Consider the following 22,611-nt stretch of genomic DNA (forward strand, 5'->3'; position numbering starts at 1 on the left):
TATAACTGAGAGTGGATTTGCTCTAGGAGAATGATTTTGAAGATTTTTACAATTCTCTGCAAATTAAGACAATAAGCAACTCAAATAACTACACCACCGCAATGTTGGAGCCAGGGTGGAAATTTGGAACTTGTGCAGATTTGTTGAAAAACTTTCCCCCTTTTTCTTTCAGTCCTTTCTAGTGTTAACTTGAAGTGATTGACTGTATGATGGAATCTCCTATTTAATAACCTTATTAAATGTGAATTATAAATTGTAGATTCAGTGACCAAAGTTTGAGCAAATAGTTTTGGCATAGGGAAATCTTGCAAAGTAGCAATAAAGCTCCTCAGTCATTTATACCATCTTTGCTTGCTGTTGAATCCCCACTGTTGTGTCTGTGTTCCCTCTGATGCAGTCTTCTTCCCAAACTGATTTCTCACTGAGACACCACAGGGAAGCCCCCATGAAGCAGAAGGTTTGACCTGAGTTGAACAGTAGCCCTAAGTATGTGCCTGTTTCCTCACCAAATTCAGAAGTGCAAATGTTTTCTGCTTTGCTTTTTAGACTGGGAACAAATCTCAGTAGGTCCTTGTGGTGTCTCTTCTGACTTTTGACCTTTTAGCCTTGGCAAGCGTGCTATTTGCCAGTCAAGGGACCACCTCTAACACAACAGCTTGGCCGCACAGGATCTGTTGCCAGCTGCCTTCACAGAGGGCTGCTGCAGACACTTAACACTCCCTGTTGGACAGATTCACACAATTTCACCCTGAAATCTGTGCCACTTTGCTACTCCAGCACAGACCAACCACTGCTCCTGGGGAAGCAGTAACCTTCTAAATATATGGTTGTCAGAATCTTAACGTTTTGTTATGGATCTGGGGGATTGGATAGTGACCCGTTATTTTTCCAAGAACATTTTAAGGCCTTGCTCTATAAATATACTGAATAATTCCGTCAAATACTGTATAGCATATAAGGGTCTAGCACAAAGATTACTTTTAAGCTTTGTTCTCTAAGGCCTGCCATTCATTCAATATGAGATCAGAGGTTTCAGCCTATGATACTGTGAGATATGCAGTTTCTCAAGATGAACACGTGATTAAACAAGTTCATCACTACATATAGCAACCTACTGCCTTAAGCTGACCTGTTATAACTATAATGCACATGACCCAAACTCTAAGGTAAAAAGCCTTGGTTTCAACCTCAGTGGATGTGCTCCAAGTTTGCAATAAGGCTGATTTAGAAGCAAACACATACTCATTTACTACCACTGAAGCAGGCAGTAGCTTGCCTGCATGCTTCATCATCAGATCTTGACTGTCCAATAAAAAATACCAATGAGACACCAAGATGAGATACATGCCCATGAGTCAATGAACAGGACTGATAAGGCAAGATGCAGTCAGGAGACCCTTTGGACAGAAAGGGAACAGGTCCTTCACCATGGCAGAACATTCCTTTTCCCAGGCTCACTAAGGGCTCTCCCATTGCTCTGGATACACTCCCCAGAGTCAATACACATCCTGCTTCAGCGACTGTAAGGATGGAAGAGTAATACTGCTCAGTGCTTTTCCATTGCCAGTCCCTCACAGTTTAAGGTGATGGTCCATTTCTTCCTACACAGTTGTGACAGCTGTGTTATCTACTCCTGACCTTTATAAATGGCTTTAGTTTCCCATGCTAGCACAGGGTTCCCATTTCCTCCTCTTCGCCTTTTCAACATGATGTCCTACCATAGAAGGGGCAAGTGGATCTGTTTGGACTATCTTCTGAGCATAAAAACATATCCTAATAATGCCATAATAGTGAGATCATTCATGCATGCTGCAGTGCTGCTTCTTCTGAAGCCAAAACACCTCCAAAGCAGTTACTCCTTCTTACGTTAGACAACAAAGAGTGCAATAATGTACATAAATGAAGAGTAATGCAATGCAACAAAGATCTGGAAACTTCAGCTCTTAATTTGTGGGCGTTGCCTCCAGTCCCTGGATGTGATCATAAAAAGAAATATTTTCATATGTTATCTATAGCTGGAAAAAGTACAAGAAATTACCAGAACTGAAAGCTTTTGAAGCAATAATACTTAATACCTTCTATTGCAATGAAGTTGTTGACTGGAATATAACATTGCATTCCTGGCTCCCTAGCACTTATGTTACCATTCACTCTTGTTGAAAAATACCTACTGCTACTTGTTATTGTTGTTGTTATTATTACAAAATGGTCCAGCAAAATAGCATTGCAAGACTGTGAACTGTCTGTCATATTTGAATCATTCTTTCACTATAGGCTGTTTTTCAGTAAAAGTTACTCGGATTTACCAAGAATGCCCTTGAGATGTTTTGCCTGAAATGCTTATTACAGAGCAATACACCTCACATAACCCCTTGCCACTAGGGTTTAGTATCTTGTGATTTCCCAGGATTCAGCATTTTTAATTAACAATGTTCATTTTAAAACTTAAATCTCTAAAAATACTGACATAAATGAGAGAGTAGACTTTGTAGTACAGAGGAAAGAAAAAATAATGTTTTGTTCGTGGGGGGCTGCAAATATAATTTATTTCATGTTTTGCATCTTTACTCTCTTTCCACAGTGAAATCAGATGAGTTGCAAACAATCAAGAAGGAATTAACCCAGATCAAAACAAAAATTGACTCCTTGCTAGGGAGACTGGAAAAGATTGAAAAGCAGCAAAAAGCTGAAGCAGGTAGGTGAAAGCAATTTGTTGTCACATTAATTAAATTAGAACCTAGCGTGCTGGTTTTGGCTGGGATAGAGTTAATTTTCTTTCCTAGTTATCAGTCAAGCAGACAGACAAGAGAGAATGGAAGCCTTCCAGAAATTTTGCTACATAATGGAGGCCTGAAGCAAGGTAAATTAACTCTCAGGTAGAACTGTTGGGAGGATGAATTAATATTCTTCACAGAGCATGCAACATCATTTCAAGAATTGTTTTCTATGGTGCAGTAGGGAAAAAAAAGAAAATAAAAGATTCTTACTAGATGTTCTGGAAACAAAATACTACTAAAAAATTGACTGAACAGAATTAAGTGAGAGGTTGTTGATCTTGGGGATGCTTGTGCTATCCATGTTAAGAATTATTAGATGGTATATATCAGGAATTATTGCCTGGGCAATAGGCAATTGTCACAAGTTTCAGCAAGGGAAATTCCTGTTTGATATAAGGAAAAGAGATGCAACTAAGCAGTGTAACAGGTTGCCAGAGGGACTATAGTAGCTCCATCCTTGGAGACATTCAAAACTCATCGGGCCAATGCCCCATGGACCTGGACCAAACTTTGAGTTTGGCCCTGCTTTGAAGAGGAGTTGAACTTGGAGAGTCCAGAGATCCGTTCCAACCTAAGCTATTGTGTGAAACTGTGGCATCTCTGTAAATCTGACCGCACCTCTAGTTCAGCTTTTCTCTGTCTTGAAATGTTTTGTTTTGAGGCAAACCTTGGGAATGACAAAATCCAACCCTGCTTTTTAATTTAATCAATATCTTTATTTCTATCATTGCAGTGATCATTTTATTAGTTGAATGAGGTCACCTGGCAGCACTTTAAAGCCATATTGAGCAGTTATAAGGAATTTATAAGGTTGTATTTTCACCACGGTGTATATAGAAAACAATCTTAGTTCTTACCACTGTCTATGGTACTTCCTTGGCAATTTCCTTATAAATCACATGGTATATCTTTGTACAGGAGCTGTGTACTAGCAAGCTGATTTTGATGAGAGCCAGCGGTGAAATGGAAGCCTTATCTCGTGAAAAATCTCAATGTTCCTTTTTTTTTTCCCCCTCCGTTCTCTGATGAAAATTTTTTATGTATTTTGTGTGAAACGTGTGAAAGAAATTCTGCCTTAAAATCCACAGCTGCCTGGGTGTCTGGGCACTCAGATTTGTGTCCCTTGCCTAACCCCAATCAGCTACGTGAAGCCAAAAAGACCCAACAGGACACATAAAGAGAGCTCCATCAAGACTATCTAAAACATTGGTGGGAATTAGCAGCTGAGGTTCATGAACCTGACACAGGCAAAATAGATATTTAGATCTGGATCCCTCCTGTTCCCGTGCCTGCCCTATTTGCTGATCTGTTTCAGGGGTATCTCTCTGAACCCAGAATTTTCCTGCTGGCATTCAGAAATAACTCTAATGAATGTCTTCCTAGGGCAGAACACTACAGAAAAATATTTTGGGGTTAACAATTTAAAAAAAAAACAAAACAGCTCTTTAAAAAACCCTACCTTTTATTTACAATCACTTTCTAAGTTGACAGACAAGGACCAATCCCTCAGCTGTCATAGTTTATACCACAAAATAAGTTGAGTGCTTTTTTCCAAGTCTAAGGTAAACCATTAGTACAGAGTGTGATTATCTCTTTTAGGAGAACTGTACACAATATGTATTCATTATATTCTATTTTCTACTTTATGCAAGTTAGATAAAAGTTGGTATAATCAGTGAAGATGTAATTGCAAGGCAGTCCATTGAATCACTTGTGTACTGAAATGCTCTGAGACGGCGCATCCCTACTTCAGGGAGTTTTTATATAAACCCATTACTATGCAAAACAACCTGCGCGTCATTGTACTTTGATATCCAATTTTCACTTTTGCTAAAGGACTGTAGTGAACTCATTTAAATAGAAATCAGCTCAAAGAGGAAAACGTTGATTTGTATTGAATCATACTGTTATGCCTTTTGAAGACAAGCAATGAGTAATCTCCTCAGAGATTAAAAACTGGTTTCAAATTGTTGATGTTTTAAAACATCGGGTGCAAAACCGGTCCCCCATATTCCTTGCCTCTCATCAGAGGGTGTGAGGAGAAAAAATACCTCAGAGACACCAGTAAACCTGGATCCCCATTTAAGTCTCCTGAGCTGATGAAGAGGGTTATGCAGCCTGGGTGATTAGTCTGCAGATGATTGCTTCCTCAGCTGAAAGATTTGTATAAGATAAGGCTACATCAGTATCTGAACTATTTCATTTATGTTGTCAGATGCGAGATGATTTTGTTCGTTCTCTGTGGTTTGGCAATATTATTTCTTACTTTCCTCTGCCAGAAGGTGTGGCCTCACTAAGACTGGGATCAGAGAGAGTATCTACGTCTCGTTTACACAAAACAAAAATCAAGCCATCATCTTGCCTTTTTCTTTAAGTTTGCATTACTTTCATGAAGAATATTTAATTATTAATCTTAAAAGTTATACATCTGGAGGAATGTGACAGGTTAAACAGACAAGCTGGACAAGCTCAGTGCATACCTTGATTACTGCTCCACAGCTGCGTGAAAACTCTCCTTACAATAATGGCTGATGTTCTGTCTTTTATTATCAACCCCTGACCATTCCAATAGCGGGAATGGGAATATAGATAAGAGGATTTCCTGTACATAGGAAAACTGCAGGAATAGCTCCTTTGTTTGTAAAAATCTGAATCAGGAAGCCAGGGATAAGAAGCTGCTTTGATGTGAAAAAATGGTTAGAGGAGAATATTCGCCCTGTAATATCAGAGATGGGTTCTGAAAGGTAGGATCTTAAGTTTAGCTTCTCAAAAGAGCTCAAAAGAGTTAGATGCTGAGCTGGTATTTTAGACTTCTCTAAAGAACCCAGTCTATGTTCTCATTCAGACAATTAAGTAAGTGAGCTAATTTTTTTGCAGCTGTATCCTGAAAGTTTTCCCATTTAAATGTATTAAGTCCATAATTTCAGGAACCCGTTTTGAAAGCCTTGACCAAAGTTAATTCAGTTGTCACTGCCACGGCTGGGTTAATCTCAGAAGTGGCTTAAAGCAGAAGGAGATGGGACAGGGCATAGTAGGCATAGCTGATTCAATCAACATCTCCTTGCGCAGTAAGGCAAGTAACATGACTTATAACTAACCTGGTATTGTATAGAGCACCTTACCAATAGATGATGAGGCTCCACGGGCTGAATCTTCTACTAATACGTGTGACTACAGTACTGTCAAAGCAGTTATCTAAGATGACATTTTATTCTTTAAGTCCAAGAATCTTTCTGAAGAAATTATGTGACTAAGAGAGAAAAGCTTACTTGTTATGTGTCTTCAGTAAATGACTGAAAATGAGGGATTAGAGACTAACAAAGACTGAAGAGATGAAAGTAAGTTGCAAAATAAATGTGCCGAGGTAGAAGGAAAAACAAATGTCCTGGTTTAAGACCAGGATGATACAGAAAAGTGTGAGCAGATTTTAATATTATATGCAGCTGGTAATGATTTATAGTAAAATAATAATAAATTCATAGAGATGAAAAATATAGAGCTTCATAGACAATCTGCAGATCCATTGCCTGTCCAATAAGATAGGTGATACACTACTAGAGTTACAGAACAGTCAATCTAACAAAGAAATAAATGGTTTTATTCTAGAAATTTGATCGTTGATGGGTATTGTCACCCTCAGACTGAAAAGACTGGTATTCCAGCTACAGGCAACCAATTCTCTGGCCTGTATTCACTTTGAGTACATAAAGCTTTTCATCTAAACTCCTGATGTGCATAGGAATAAGGCTGATCCCTCCAACCACTCTTCTGGCCAGTCTGTCTCTGTCATTCCTCCCTCAATCCTCCTCTGGATTTCTGCTAGCTGGATGAAATTCCTCAGCATATCCAGGAGTCTCACAATACATAATCGCAACAATGCAGCTATCTGCGCTAAGCCAACCAGAACAGATCCTCTGGGCCTCCATGGAAATGGTCTTTCTTTTCATTGCTTTGTGGACATTTTAGGAAGCCCTATATTTGGGTAATTGGAGAGCGGCATTCTCCAGTTACCTCGGCACATTATACCAACGGGGAGAAACTGTTACTTTACTCCATAAAAAATATGTTCAGTTGTCTAGAAGGCTTTGTTGATTGTCTGTATGATTGTTGAGCTATATTCACAGCAAATTTATGCAAATCCTTGTTCACTTATTGGCAATTAACAGCCTTCCACTTCTCAGAGCATAGAGATTTATGTCCTTCTCATTGGTTGCAGATAAATAAATATATGGTGACTATGCCAATTGGATTCCCAGGGCAAAGCAAAGTCCAGAAAATCAAAAAGCTGGATCTGCTGGTAAATCAAGCCTTCATCCACTGCATGGGATAGATGAGCATGTTGGTACTATGGTTGATTTATGCATTAATTTTTGAAAACAAGAGTTTTGATCATGTTTGCCTGGTAGATATTAACAAACTGATTTTTACATCAGCTAGCTCATCTGGAGATGGGAAGCTTAGGTTTCTTCCTCAGAGCACTTTTCTTTGCCACCAATAGGGAAGGCTACTGAATCTCTACAGAGTATGTTTTCCTTGCAGAAGCTCAAAAGAAACAAATGGAAGATAATGCTGATTTGATTCAAGAGGAATGCATATCAGAGAATGCAGATAACTCTACAGAAGAGCCAATTGAAGGAGGGCCAGATGCAGATGGGGATGGAGAAGACATGACTGATGGGATAGAGGAGGATTTTGATGAGGATGGCAGCAATGAGCTGGTAAGGAATAACCATGCCATGTCTGTCTATACAGTTGCTACAAGTAACCACAGAGAACCAACAATCAGTGTTAACAAAAAAAGCTCACAGCAGCACTGTGATGTTCTGTAACTAGTGCCTAGTCCTATATTCTTCGTACATTGTAGTATTAGTTAAGCACAGGGCCCTCTGAGGATAAACAAGAAAAATATATTTTACTACACTTGGTGATTTTAGAAAGGAAATGAAATGTACTTTATATTGGTTTACATTTATTATTTTACATTTAATGACATGTAGGTGGGGAGGGGAAGCAACCATGTTTTCCTAACTGGAACATTTCAAAATAAGATTCTAGAATGGAAAACTTTCTTATTAGTAAACACGTGCTCCCCCATAATTCCAAGTCCCTGTGTTCCATGTGTATCTCCTGCAGGCTGTGTTGGGGGGTACAGATTTTTTTGATGGAAGGATTTTTCCCTAAGAAATGTTCAGTTAAGAAATGTTTGGGTTTTCAGCCTGAGCCTGCACCTTTATGAAATGCCCATCATGTTGTAAAACTCCTAAGTCCTAAGTGAGAAACATTAAAAAATATTTTGAAAGTCAGATTTATACTTTTTTCTTCATTCCTAAGAATGGATCAGTCACATTGTTTTAGAATCTATAAAGGATTTTTCCCTAAGAAATGTTCAGTTAAGAAATGTTTGGGTTTTCAGCCTGAGCCTGCACCTTTATGAAATGCCCATCATGTTGTAAAACTCCTAAGTTCTTCTAGAGAAACATTAAAAAATATTTTGAAAGTCAGATTTATACTTTTTTCTTCATTCCTAAGAATGGATCAGTCACATTGTTTTAGAATCTATAATACTCCCCCTCTCTTCCCAGCTTTCATATTCTTTTGCTTTGAGCAGAAATCACTTCTGTTGCTCAGTGTCACTGTTCCTGCTTGCTTTTTAACACACATTTAATCATGTCTGCACTGTAAAAATCATTCAGTGATGCCATCAGAATTCAGTCAGCAATGGGCACAGCTGAACCAGCACCAAGTCTGGAGTAACACGGCATGTGAATAACCAGTGTTTTGTACTGCTTACTCCAAAAACAATTTAAACCTACTGTTAATTTGAGGGTCTGTGTCCCTTTAGCCAGCACAAGGCCCTCTTGAATTTATAAATCCTGAATAGCATTATGCCCAGGAGAAGCTACTACAACCTGAATCCCCTCAACTTTTAACATGCCATGTAGAATAGATGATATTATCACTTTTTCTCAAAGAAACAGGTTCTCCTGTACAGGTATGAGGGACCTCTGTAAGCAGTTGCCACTCTGAATTTGTAGGAAGTTGAAATTTTGTAATGAATAAATAGTTGTAAATATAATATCCCACCATTGCTAATACCTGATCAGCTGAAGTGATATTAGCCATAGGGGTGACCACAGTTTAGCAAGACTGGTGGGTTTTGCACTAATTAGGTGTCAGACTCCCTGTTGCAGACAACTAAGTGGGGCAGTTAATGTACAGTATATTAGCCTCTGACTGTTCAGTGCTGTCATTTCACCCTGTGGGTATGACATATTTAGCATATATCTTCACTATATAATGAATCATGATGTAGAAGAAATTTTTCATCTAGAAAAGGCCTAAGCAGGGAAGTTTCTAAAAAGCAAGCAGCACAGGAAGACTTCATTACAGTGAAAGTCTGGAATAGGCATAGCCACATTTGCACACCACTGCTTCCAAGTTAAAAAGCCGTTCCAAGATTTATGTTATGGCATTAGTTGAAGTGCAGTGTGTGTGTTGCAGACACAGCTCCAAAGACAGCTCAGAGGTCTGAGCTGCACATCTAAGGCACAGGGAGGAACCAGATCCAGCTTCTCTGCATGCCATTACTGAGCCCCTTGAGTGCCGGGAGGAGGTGGCTCCCTGCACATGGACAGCATGTCCTCTGCCTTGCGCCCTAGCGCTCATGAATGATACCCTCCCAACACAACATGGTAGTAGCAAGGAAAGGCCAAGGAAGAGCGCTTACGTGCATCATCTCGGTCAAGTGCACCCCGTCCCAGTGCCAGGGCAGTGGAGCCAGACAGCCTCATGCCTTCTGCCTTCCCAAAAGCTGGGACCCTCTAGCCGAGAAGCTGGCACCCTCTAGCTGAGAAGCTGGCAGTATTGCACACTTTAAAGCTCAGAACTGAGATTGCCACTGATGTAAAATCCTTGTGCTTTTCATCCTCCCTTGTCATTTTCCTCAGGCTTTGGAAGAGGCCACTTCACCTTAGTTTTCCTCCCTGCTACGATGGGATAATAACACTTTCTTTCTTTTGCAAAGCCTAGGGAGATCAGTGAATGAAAAACTGCTATGGATTGGATAAAGGATTGTTCTACAAAGGATTACTTCAAAGAAATCTCAGGCAATGGGTGTTTCCCACAGAGAAGCAATTATAAATTGAACTGTGCATCTTTCCTCTACAGTTTTTACCCAAACACTTGGCAGTATTAGCCAGTACTCTTATAATATGAAGCTGGTAGTTTATGATGCATATGGTAATTTAGTCTGTTTTTCACTTATACTTACATATATTTATGTAGAAATAATGTAAGTTTTACTTTCCACTCCAATCACTGATAGCTGTATAACTGGAAAGTCAATGAGAATACTATCAAATATATGGTGAATACCCCAGTAGGAATACTGGGGATTTCAGTCTGTATTAGCCAGTACTCTTATAATATGAAGCTGGTAGTTTATGATGCATATGGTAATTTAGTCTGTTTTTCACTTATACTTACATATATTTATGTAGAAATAATATAAGTTTTACTTTCCACTCCAATCACTGATAGCTGTATAACTGGAAAGTCAATGAGAATACTATCAAATATATGGTGAATATCCCAGTAGGCATACTGGGGATTTCAGTCTGCTTCTACCTGTTCTGTGCCCTGCTATCTGGCATTACCCTCTGTTTTGTGAAAATTAAAGTAGATAGATAAGCTTGCTATAAAACAAGAAGTCCTAACAGATGTTGTTCTCCTGTTTTATGAAAACTAAGTTATTTAGGAAAAAGTGCTGACTAACAGCAAATGTGTCATTTTGGAATGGAGCCAGTTACAACTCTTGAGGAAAAAAAAGGGGGTTTTAGCATGAAAGGTATTAAATGTGAAACAATTAGGACAAACTTTCCATGTGTAAAGACATAACCTTGGACTCAGAATAAGAAATACCCCTCCAAAGGGCATTTTTTAATGAAATCTATAATCTTTTCCAAGTATAAAGCTAAAGGGATTTAGGGTAATGATGAAAAAAAATCTTTTCTTTCATCACTAAGAGCAGCAAAGCAAATAGAAAAACATTTGAAATGGGCATAGCTATGTTCTGAAGTCAGTTCAGCACCAAAAATTGGTTGTGAGTCCACTAGTCTGAAAAATATTATTAGAGGGAGCGAGCAACATGACTTAAATTTAGATCTTAGCATTTTTTTGCAGTGTTTCATATTTAGCTGTAAATCTTCTGCCAAGCCATTTGACAATAACCTGCTGCAGGATTCTTTTTGCTGAACACAATACCCTGTTGTCTCTTTTTTGTTTCCCCTGTGACCATACCTAAGGCTGTCAGTAAAGGGAAGTGTTCAATAAGGAGAGACCTGCTGCCAGAGTCCAGATGCTACCAGAATGGAGCCTCTGAACCTGTGTATGTGGGTTTGCATCTTTGGACTAGAGGACTCAAAAATACATTTATTTCTCTATTTCTAATTCTAACTTGCAAAGGAGGTGACTATGCAGGATCCATGCTGTGGGTTTAGGTGGAATGATCAGTTCTCTAAATTCACACACTGTCTGTTTGGAAGAACAGGTTACTGCACACCAACTGAGTGATGGCAGCTGTCCTCATGCCTGCTTTCAGCCTAGACCAACTGTAAAGAAATGCGAAGTAGATTAGCCTGCAGTCTGAGTTAAGTCAGGCGTGGATTTAAGGAGGCTTTAGCCTCTTCATTTGCCTGCTGGCTGCACACACAAAAACACATCACATTCAACAGCTGTACACCTTCTTCATCCACCATTTAGATTGGGATGTTGTTCATTCCTGCATTGTCATTTTCTATGGACTAAAGACACGCCCACAACCAGTCGTTATGGCTCAGCTGAAGTGTGAAAAAGTTTTACGCCACAATAACTTGATTGCTCATCTAAACTCTAATTCAAGACATACTGCATTTGAAGCATCTGCTACAGTCATCAAACCACCTCTTGGGAAAGTTTCTTTTGTACCAACTGTTTGCCCACAAAAGTGTCTCAGTAAGTGTCTCCAGTGCTGCAGACACTCCAGCTTGAGGATCTTTTTAGAACAATCCCCAAAGACTTTTGCTGCATTGACATACTGAAGAGTTCTTTAAATGGTGATTTCAGATATATGATCCAGCTATGTACGGATATGCTAGGAGAGACTGACAGAGTCAAACAGTTGACTTCAACTTGCTCAGTGAAGAGTGTCATATGCTTCACACCCACCTGCTCTTACACTTTGGCCTTCCACTGCCCCTTGTACAAGGACATGTGATAATATATTGTAGCTATATATATATAAAATAATCACTAACTTGGAATCATAGAATCATAGAATCATTAAGGTTGGAAAAGACCTCTAAGATCATCAAGTCCAACCATCAACCCAACACCACCATGCCCACTAAACCATATCCCTAAGCGCCTCATCTATACGTCTTTTATATACCTCCAGGGATGGGGACTCCACCACTTCCCTGGGCAGCCTGTTCCAATGTTTAACCACTCTTTCAGTAAAGAAATTTTTCCTCACGTCCAATCTAAACCTCCCCTGGCACAACTTGAGGCCATTTCCTCTCGTCCTAGAATTCCTAGGAATGTAGCTCCTGAGCTTAGTCTACAACTCATGTCACTTAACTGATCATCAGAGGTAGCTGGGGTGGATGAAAACTTCAGGTCTGTTTCCTTTGCTTCTTTTAGATTAAAAAAAAAAGTAGTTGGCTATCCCAGATTTTACAAGACCCATGATTCAGGCTTTCTATCTGTTCCTCGCATTGAACAGGTTCTAGTTGCAGTGAATTAAAAATCTTTGTGTTCCCTCCTAGTGCGAACACATCCACTCTTATTGCTTTTAATCTGAACTGTCCCTCAATAGTGCTGTGTGGAAAACAACACACCTACATAGCTTCCCATCTTGCCTTACAGAAAACAAGCTCCTATGAAGAAAGATCTTCATGTTTACTAAATTCACCTCATATACAAATCACAAACAGGCCACAAATCATCAGAACACAACTCATCAGTGATATCAAGCAGCTTTCAGGTGCCTGGCGTGGATTTAAATTGTAAGGAGTGGGAAGGAAAGCCAATAACCTCCTCTTATTCCTGTGGCTGCACAGCAGAGAGCAGAGAAGTCACCTTTGCTGCACACTCCAACACACGTTTTAATATTTGTAAAGCAGCTTGGCCTCAGTGCCTCTAAAACAAGCCCCTTCTTACTACAAGTAGTGTTAGCAGTGTGTGGCACAGCTGAGAGCATGCAGGAAAATCATTTGTGAATCAGATTGCACGGTGGTTTCCTTACTCTGCTGATTTAGCAGCTGGACAACCCCGTGCAGACCCAGAGCATTTAATATAACTTCTCTGAACTTGTTTCAAATGGTGCTAATCGATCATCAAGGAAGCACTGGCTCAAAATGAACTATAACTTATCATCACAATCCCCTTGTAAATAACAAAGGTGGCATCCAATTAATTAGCTGAAAGCCTGAAGAATTGTCGATTTGGAAAAAAAATCACTTTCGGCTAATGCTTAATAAAATACCAACAAGCTAATTAATTGGAATGAGTTATACACAAGCACTCATATCTATATTACATTGCCTGAGAAGAATAGTTTCTATCAAACTGTCAGCCTTTCGTAATAAATAACTATAATAATAATAACACAGCAGTGGTTCAGTAGTTAAGCATTCAGTAGAGCAAACAGTGTTTTGTGGTAGAGCATGCGAACCCAATGATTTCAAATACAATAGATTTGCAGTGTCTTAACTCAGATCAGACTCTGGTTAGTGCTTGGCTGGAATTTGAAGGATATATTCACAGTCGCAGCATTGTGATTTTATGCTGGTGTAGCTACGCTAAAAATAATGAAGCCACACAAGCATTAGATGGGAGTTCCACAATAATGAGTCACTTTTAATGAGATGTCTTGAGAGGCATTTTTATTAAATTATATCAGAAACAAAAGGTACAAATGAGATGTGAGAGGCATTTTTATTAAATTATATCAGAAACAAAAGGTATGCACAAACTGTGCAAGGCCGCCCTCCAGAGACTGTGCAAGGCCCAGTTCTGGTTACAATGTAGATTTACCACAGTTATTTCAACAACAATTAAAGTTTTCTTTCTATTAAGTATATTTCAGTTACATTTACCTCTCAAGGATATTTCTTTTCTTACTCTTGTCCTTTTCTCCATCTCTGCACTGCATGTTTTCAGTCTATCATCAGATTTGTTTTTAATGTCTGATAGAGAATCATGTTTAAAAAAAAAAACCAGAAACTGCCACAGACAAAAAACTCAGGCTAATCCTCTTGCTGCACTGAGATTCATTATGCAAAAGTAAAAATGTTATGATATAATAATAGCGATATTTCTTGTAGGAATTTATGAAAATACCATTTAAATCAATGGAACCAACTAGTACTTTGGCTAAAGCTCATCAAAAACATTTCCCTCTCCTATAAGTAGTTAAAGGGAAATTAAAGTAATTTAATAGCAAATTTGTATGAAACAGTGAAACTTTCTGCACTTTCATTATTTTGCATGAGAATTCAACAATGAAAGTACTCAGCAGAGAGTAAAATAAGATCTACAGAAAAGGAATAAAAATTTGTCTGATGAATTTCATGTTGTTTAAGCCCAATTTTGCATATCTCAAATAGCAAGTTTGATCAAATATGTGACTATGATAGGATAGGGAGTACTTAATTTATTATTGTAATCAAACTGGATTTTTCATTGCCCTTTTAGATACATTTTTCTTCTGACAATTTCATCAGGGCAGACCAGACTGACTCTTCTATTAGCAGAATTAGGTTGATCAGGCATGTCAAAAGTATCAATAGCTATGGTGACAATTTGCAGCTTGTTGAGTGCACTTATACAGAGTACTATTTAGAAAAAAAGAGGACAAAACTTCTAACTAATGGTAATGACTGAAGCAACATTGTGCCAGAAATCTTATTTAGATTACTTTAAATATCATTGAGACCAAGCAAAATTTAGTGTTTTCAATGCACTGAACATTCTGGACTTCATTGAAATCTTGCTTTCTGTATCAGGGGAAACATGAAGCTCTTCATTCCTAAGACAAATGAATAGGTAAAAGATTGTGTTCACTTGATAAATATCAGTGCAAGATGTTTGTACTTGAGCAAGCTAAGAAAGTCATTAGGGGCAGCATACCTGACAGATACTAATGTGTTGTACCTTCCAAAGCTGCAATAAATCTAATAATCTGTGACTGAAAAAATGGAAAAAGTAATAAAAGCATGTCATGAAATCAAAAATTGCAAGAAACTTCCTGACATGCCCTTTTGTTATATTTAATATATGCAATAGCACAGTAGACTTGTTTGTTGTTCACATGCTGTTGTACAAGTGAGTCATTGGAAAGGCCTTGCTACCAGCTCCTCCTCCCCATTTTTCCAGGCAGTCGATTTCTCAGAGGCAGACTTCCTAAGTGGTGTTCAGGGTTTTAATCAGGTTAGTCCTGACAGACTACATAATATTTTTCTAATTATTATTTACATCCTATCCCCTACATATCACATGGGAACCTGCAGAAAATGCAAGCACTGTTACCATGTACTTTGTGTCTCTCTTTCTACTAGACTTCCCTGCCTATAATTGCATATTTGTAAAATGAATGAACAAAATAATTTCATCACCTTTCACATCTATTTCTCTGAAGCTGCTATATATTATTTAGTCCCCAATTAAAAAAAAAAACTCAAAAGCATAAAATTTTTAAAACATTTATAATGTAAATAATAGAATTAAATTACAGCCATTAGAATCTTACAGAGTTGATGCAAAAGAGCTTGAAAAGCATTTTTTTTCTTCTGTTTATCTTTTTTTTAAGCAAAGGATGGGGAATCAGGAAGTTTGGGTCTCATTCTCAGCTTTGCCACTGAGCCAATGCGGTGGGCAATACGTCTCAGCAGATCGAATGTGCATGTAGACTCAGACCCTCTTTCTGAGGTCAGACCAATACGTGCCTTTGGCCCTACAGCCAACATGTGGGAAAGAAGCACTCCCCAAATATATGGTTTAAACTTATAAAATCATATGCTTTCCAGTCAAAAAAATCACAAATTTTGGTTTTGCCCGTTGAACAACATCAAATATACTCTTCAATGAACTTGTTTTGCTTTTTCATTGCACCCTGCCATCAGTCTTGACCTGCCTGAAGTTTCAGTCATCATTTAACTTCCTACATTTTCTGCTCAGAATTATTAGTATGGCCTCTCTTTCTGAGGTCTATCTATATGCAAAACAATTCTGGACAAGTCCCTTCAGGCCCAGCAGGGTGAACACTAATAAACTTCACCAGCAGTTTCCAGCATAATGCCCAGGCACATATAGCAAGAGCAGGAAAGTGTGTCATCTTCTCCCCTTAAATGGGGCAAAAGATGGGGACAAACTTTTTAGCAGGGCCTGTTCCAACAGGACAAGGGAGAATGCTTTTAAACTAAAAGAGGGTCGACTTAGACTAGATATAAGGAAGAAATTTTTTACGCTGAGGGTGGTGAAACACTGGCACAGGTTGCCCAGAGAGGTGGTAGATGCCCCATCCCTGGAAACATTCAAGGTCAGGTTGGACGGGGCTCTGAGCAACCTGATCTAGTTGAAGATGTCCCTGCCCATGGCAGGGGGGTTGGACTAGATGACCTTTAGAGGTCCCTTCCAACCCAAACTATTCTGTGAGCCTATGATTTTACGATTCTCCTACACCCTGTTAATCCCACTGAGCACAGAAGAACCACCCATGTTCAGCAGTTTAAATGAGGTACATCCTTTCTGAGACAATAAATGGGTATAAGTGGGTATAAATATTAAACAGGGTTTTTGTTTGCTTTACTTTCTGAGAACCATTGTAAGGAATGGTCACAAAATTCTGGTATTTAGACTAACCTAAGCAATGGCTGGTTATAGCCCAATGCTGCACAAGGCTAGTCCTAAGTACACTCATTTAGCAAGCACCTGTCAATACAGAGCACCAGCTTGCATGTGGGATTTACAGACTCACAGAAGTTTGGCGATATGTCTATTTGGAAACACTAGTATGGGTGACATCTTGGCAATATATCTGATACGTTAAAGAATTTTTAATTACTTCTGCACTGCTTAGCATGTTTTAATGTTTTTCACAAATTGTCTGAGTGCTTTGTGTCAAGCTTATGCACTGCCTTCCTGTGGACCTGTGTTTTGAAAGGGTAGCTTGTGTACTTTCTGTATTTCGGGGATAAGGGGGACTCTGCTGTTTGTTGACCCATCGTCAGTAGATTTATCATTATTTAGTATTCATTATTCATTTTTGTGCTAATTTCACTTTGAGTTTGTTTGTTTATTTGTTTGTTTTTTCTTTTTAGGCAGGGTTATGTGTTTATCTTAAGCTTTTAGGTAAGAATAAGATAGTCATGGTGCTTGATATTTCTGAGACATCAAAATATTTGATTTTAATGGCTCAGCTTCAACTGTCAAAAACAACTGTTGTGCCTCCAATTTAAAAAAAAAAAAACAAAAACAAAAACAAAAACAAAAACAAAAACAAAAACAAAAACAAAAACAAAAACAAAAACAAAAACAAAAACAAAAACAAAAACAAAAACAAAAACAAAAACAAAAACAAAAACAAAAACAAAAACAAAAACAAAAACAAAAACAAAAACAAAAACAAAAACAAAAACAAAAACAAAAACAAAAACAAAAACAAAAACAAAAACAAAAACAAAAACAAAAACAAAAACAAAAACAAAAACAAAAACAAAAACAAAAACAAAAACAAAAACAAAAACAAAAACAAAAACAAAAACAAAAACAAAAACAAAAACAAAAACAAAAACAAAAACAAAAAAACCCAACCTGTGAATTGATTCAGAGGCGAATTGATTCAGAGGCAAATAATGTTGTCAGATGAGGCCAAAAATTCTCTCAGACATGTAAACAAAATACTTGCTTAAATGAGCTGAATTCCTCTCTGATGTAATGTAATTGACCTTAATATTCAGTACTAGTGGCCTGGTTACGTTTATTCTATCTAAGTAAGTCAGAATTAGCTCCACAGATTTTGCTAGCCTAAAATTCATGAGAGTAGAGTCAACCTTTGAGTGTACTACAGAAATGGGGACAGCCACTTACCACACGGAAGCAAACCTAGGTCCTTTTTCAGGGGAGGGTGATGAAGGCTTATAAAAAAAGATCGCAGGATTTTGCTGTACCTTGTGGCTGGTAAAGAAACATAAGATTTAATTGAAGTAACTCACCAATTTAAATATGAAGACTGATTTCAGTTTCCACCCCTGAATATTTTTGCCAATGTAATTTTCACTAATTCTGGTGGAGTTGCTCTTCTTTTACCTCCCTGTATTTTGGTTGATTCCAGCAGACTTTGGATGAATTGTGAAAGGTGCTAGGTTGGGTTTGGTTCACTCATTATTTGCAACCAACGTTCCCCAGTCCTGTGTAGAGAGAACAGGTATCAGAATAGTAAACTAGTGTAGATACCAAAGCAGCAGTACGAGGTACAGTGGGAAAGTGGTGAGAGAACGGGAAGGGGACACTGGTGTTTTCCAGGCTCTCACTGGGACACTGAAATCCTCCGCAATGATTCAGGCCAGGCATTGGGTCTGTGTTTGGCTGTGGATTTGAGCCTATCAATCAGCTTAATCCTCAAATTCTTAGATTTAACTGAAATTGAGCAATTGCCATGCATCACACATTTTTCCTGGTGTGTCAGTCTTTGAAAGTAAATAGCTTTAGTTCCCCTAGAAAACATTCATTTCACAGGCTTTATCAGTATGCTTGAGCCTCAAGAATGCTGAATGAAAAACCCTCAGAGGAAACATTTCTCTGTTGAAAGTCTTCACACAAGTAAAGAGGGGTAAACACTGAAAAGCCAAAAGGTTGTTATTATTCCATATAAAAAGACACAAATTTTAAATATTTTTATTTTTTCAATACAAATTGCAGAGCCGCTGCAGTTAGTGACCCAATTATTCCAAAAGGTCTCAGTTTTTTGAGAAAATATAAATGTGTTACTAAGAAGATTTTCTGCATGATTAATACCAAAACATGAAAGGCAGATTGAATTTATCTGTACATAGGCATTTACGGACCTCAGAAAAGGGAAGTTATTTAGAAGGTGATAGAACTGTAATTGCCATTTCAACAAAAAAGCAATCAGTGAGGAATAAAACAAGCTCAGTCTGCCAAAATGAAGATTTGGAAGTTAATCAAATGCCATCTTAGCCAGCTTGTTATGCTGATATGTGTATCTGAAGTTTCCAAATTGTTGTTGCCATTGATTTCTAAAAGTACACTACAGTTTTATAATGTCTTTCAAAAAGAGTAAGTTGTGTTCCAGCCCCAATAAACAGAGGATCAAAAGGCTAAATTCTTCTCTTCTTCCTCTTTGCAGGGTTATACTAATCCCTTCTCAGCTATTAGATGATTCTGCACCATTTGCAGACCACAATGTAACCCTGAGTCCACCATTTTGCTTTGTAATTTTTATTTTTAATGGAATGTCTCTCAAAATCCTCACAAAACAAAAATGTTATGCACTACTATGCACTTTACATTCAAATAAGTATTATGCAGGAAAACACCAAGCAAAAGCTGTTTAAAATAGGACCAGGTTTTATTGTCATTTCCATCTGGATCACATTCCCAAACCAAGTCTTTCACAGGTAACTACATGCTGTATGTTTAATTGACTTTCTTAATTCAGTACACGTCACCATTTAAGTATCCATTGTGCATCATTGTTAGTCTCACCCCTCTCCTCCTTCCTATGTTTTACTCTGAGCTTTCCCAGTATTTCTGTCATCTCACGCTAAATGTTTCCAATTGCTTCCTCCAGCAAGCTCTCCTCCTCATTCCTCTCAATTAATTTCCTTTTTACATCGCTCCACCTGGTCTTTATGTTGAGTAAAATGTCTGCCTCTAAGTAACCGAAAAATCTCCTGTTGATTAGATAGGACATTCCTGATCTCCTTACCATCATTGCATACAATTTCTTTTTCCTGCATGGGTGCACTTTGTTTTTTGATACCTATCTCAACTCTAATTTGGCAATACTGGGAAAGTTTAGCAGGTGCTTTCTGTGTAATTAGTTTAAAGTAGTTCTAGTACTACATAAGCTCCTACTTTCCTATATTTTAAAAACATACTACTTAAAGTGTAGACATAGTGAGTGGCCTCAGGGTACAAGTTTTAGTATTTCCTTTATACATTAAGCCATGTGTTCAAACCTGCACCCTTGGCATTGGTAGGACAGGAGCTATTGCCTTCGGCATTCATACTAATTGGACCACCACCTCACACCGGGGAATTCCTACTCCTCACATTGAGCAGAGGTTAAATCAGTAGGAATTTTATTCTACAACTTTTTGACAGAATTCTGCATCCTAAAAACATCTCCTTCGTAGTATTCAGAATGATCAAGGACAATCCTTACCATGGATCCTGCTAGCACTGTTAGACTTGCTTCTCATTGAACAGGCCCAATCCTAAGAAGCAGAAAACACCTAGTGATCTCCAATGAGAGTCATACCTCTGGGAATTCACTACGAATATCCACTCATACTTGGGGTTAAAGGAAAGTAGGACATTTTCCCCTTTATTTGGCACTGGATCCCAAGAAGGTGTTGAGTTGCTCTCAAGGCACACTGGTGTGAGCTGAGGGAACTCTGTGGACAGCATCAGTGAGGCCTTACTGCATTTTGTCTGGCTTTCATGCTGTTCCCAATCTCACCTTATATCATCCAAGAGAGAACATGAAATGGAGTGGTGGTGGTGGGAGCACAGCTTCACCATGGGGTAGCCTTGTGGGTGTATTCTGGGTGAAGGCTTCAGGGCAGCAAGTGCTGCAAAAGCACCACCTTCCCACCTTCCCACTTTCCCACCTCTTCCATGTTCTCCTGCTTGGACATCCCGCAGCCCACCCCACACTCTGCAGAAGGTCCAATGCCTCCAGCTTCAGACGCCTCCCACTGTCACCAGAAACTACACTACCAGCCCCTGTGTCTTCTCCTGCAGCTAAAAAGGACCTTGTAGAGGAAGATTTTGCTGCAAAAAGCAGTAGAGTAGGAGGAAAAGCCACAAAGTGAGGTGGACAGATCCACTTCTTTCCCTCCCCCTCCTTGCCGCCCTCATAGCCCCTCTCAGCAAAGCTCTCAAATGACCATGGTGACTCTAATCCCAAAGTCGTTCCTTCAGCCTCACACCTGACCGTCATCTCAACTGCAGCATGTCCTCACTGACGCTCTCCAAATATTAGATCCTGTCTCCACCACTACACCGAACAGTATTCATCACAAATCTGCCTACACAGGACTCTGAGAAAGAAAAGATATGTTAGTCTAGGGGAAAAATCAGTATTTGATAGGGCTTTCTCATTCTTCCTGCTGATTTTTATCAGGCAAGCAAGTGAAACAGAGCACTTTTTAATACAAAAGAGATAGAAGTTTGTTTTCACTGATGAGTAACACAGCCATTCTCACATGTACTCACATAAGTACTAACACTTCAAAGCAATTAAACTGTTCACTGAACAGAAAAACGATTCTGTAGTGTTTTCAGCAATTAAAGTATGATTGACAGAGTACAAAAGATAATGATTAGGTTTCACCATTTGAAGAAAGGTTTAAAGAAGGTGCAACTGCTTCTTTTAATTATTCTTTATTAATATTTACCAAACTGTATGTACTCACATAAGTACTAACACTTCAAAGCAATTAAACTGTTCACTGAACAGAAAAACGATTCTGTAGTGTTTTCAGCAATTAAAGTATGATTGACAGAGTACAAAAGATAATGATTAGGTTTCACCATTTGAAGAAAGGTTTAAAGAAGGTGCAACTGCTTCTTTTAATTATTCTTTATTAATATTTACCAAACTGTCTAATTCTTCCCATTTGTTATATGCAGTGAATATTCTATCACTAGCTCATTACAAAAAGTTTTGCTTTAGTGCCATAATTTTGTCTGTCATGTTTTACAAGTGTTATGAATGACAGCAGCAAACCTGTAATGCACATTCATATTTCCCTGCTAACACCTACTGAACTGAGCGTTTACATTTCATATGGGGGCGTTATATTAAATCACCTATATAGCTGTGTTACTTAATCAGAGATTTCGTGCTTTAAATCAAGGGACAAAGCGCAAGGTGTATTTCAAATGAACACAGCTGTGGAGTCAATGTAATGGCTAATACAAATTCAAGGTTCTTTGGTAAGCCCTGTTCATTGCTTGCGGATTCCATTCATGATGATGAATGCTGTGTAAAAGCCAGTAGAAGTGCATGCCCCCATGGTACCTTACAAACATAAATTACTGGGGTTTGCACCCAGTGTGAGCTGCCTGCTTGATAGAAAGGAAGGATATTGTCTTGAGTTAGATGCAGGAAATAAACAAAATGGCAATTTGCACTACTACTTTCTGTAATGCATCCTGACTTTTCTCATTTTAGGGAAATAATCTGGATCAATAATGGCTAACCAAGATTTGTTTGGGTTTTTTTTTAAAAAGTCTGTTCTGCAAACAGATTCAGTTTTTCACCTCCTTGGCTGTCCAGAAAGTACATTTCATAATCAGAAAAAATTATTCAAGATGAAACAGAGCATGCCATCCTAAAGAACGTAACAGTGGCATCTGTGGACCTGGATTCAGTATTCTCAGTCGTACAGATAACAGTATAGGAGTGAGCATCAGATGCAATCAAAGCAATCACACTACGATTGCAGTTTGAGGTAGTGCAAGTATGAGAGCCAGTGTTGTGAGTGAAAGGACAGTGCAGCAGTTGCATTTTAATGGGGCTTACAGTTGTTTTGCAGAAAGTGAT

The 22,611-nt window shown here is 38.5% G+C and overlaps 1 protein-coding gene across 1 annotated transcript in view; it reads left to right on the plus strand.

Annotated features, from left to right (window-relative positions):
* The window catches only part of RALYL (RALY RNA binding protein-like), a 129,867-nt gene that overhangs the window by 103,064 nt on the left and 4,192 nt on the right, over positions 1–22,611 (plus strand). The window contains exons 7-8 of the mRNA XM_009276030.1: positions 2,582–2,695; positions 7,317–7,495. Coding sequence (XP_009274305.1) covers positions 2,582–2,695; positions 7,317–7,495 — 293 coding nt within the window. The remainder of the gene's footprint in view (positions 1–2,581; positions 2,696–7,316; positions 7,496–22,611) is intronic.

Source organism: Aptenodytes forsteri, unplaced genomic scaffold (genome assembly GCF_000699145.1).
Source record: "Aptenodytes forsteri isolate BGI_AS27 unplaced genomic scaffold, ASM69914v1 Scaffold433, whole genome shotgun sequence".
In the NCBI taxonomy this organism is placed as follows: domain Eukaryota; kingdom Metazoa; phylum Chordata; class Aves; order Sphenisciformes; family Spheniscidae; genus Aptenodytes; species Aptenodytes forsteri.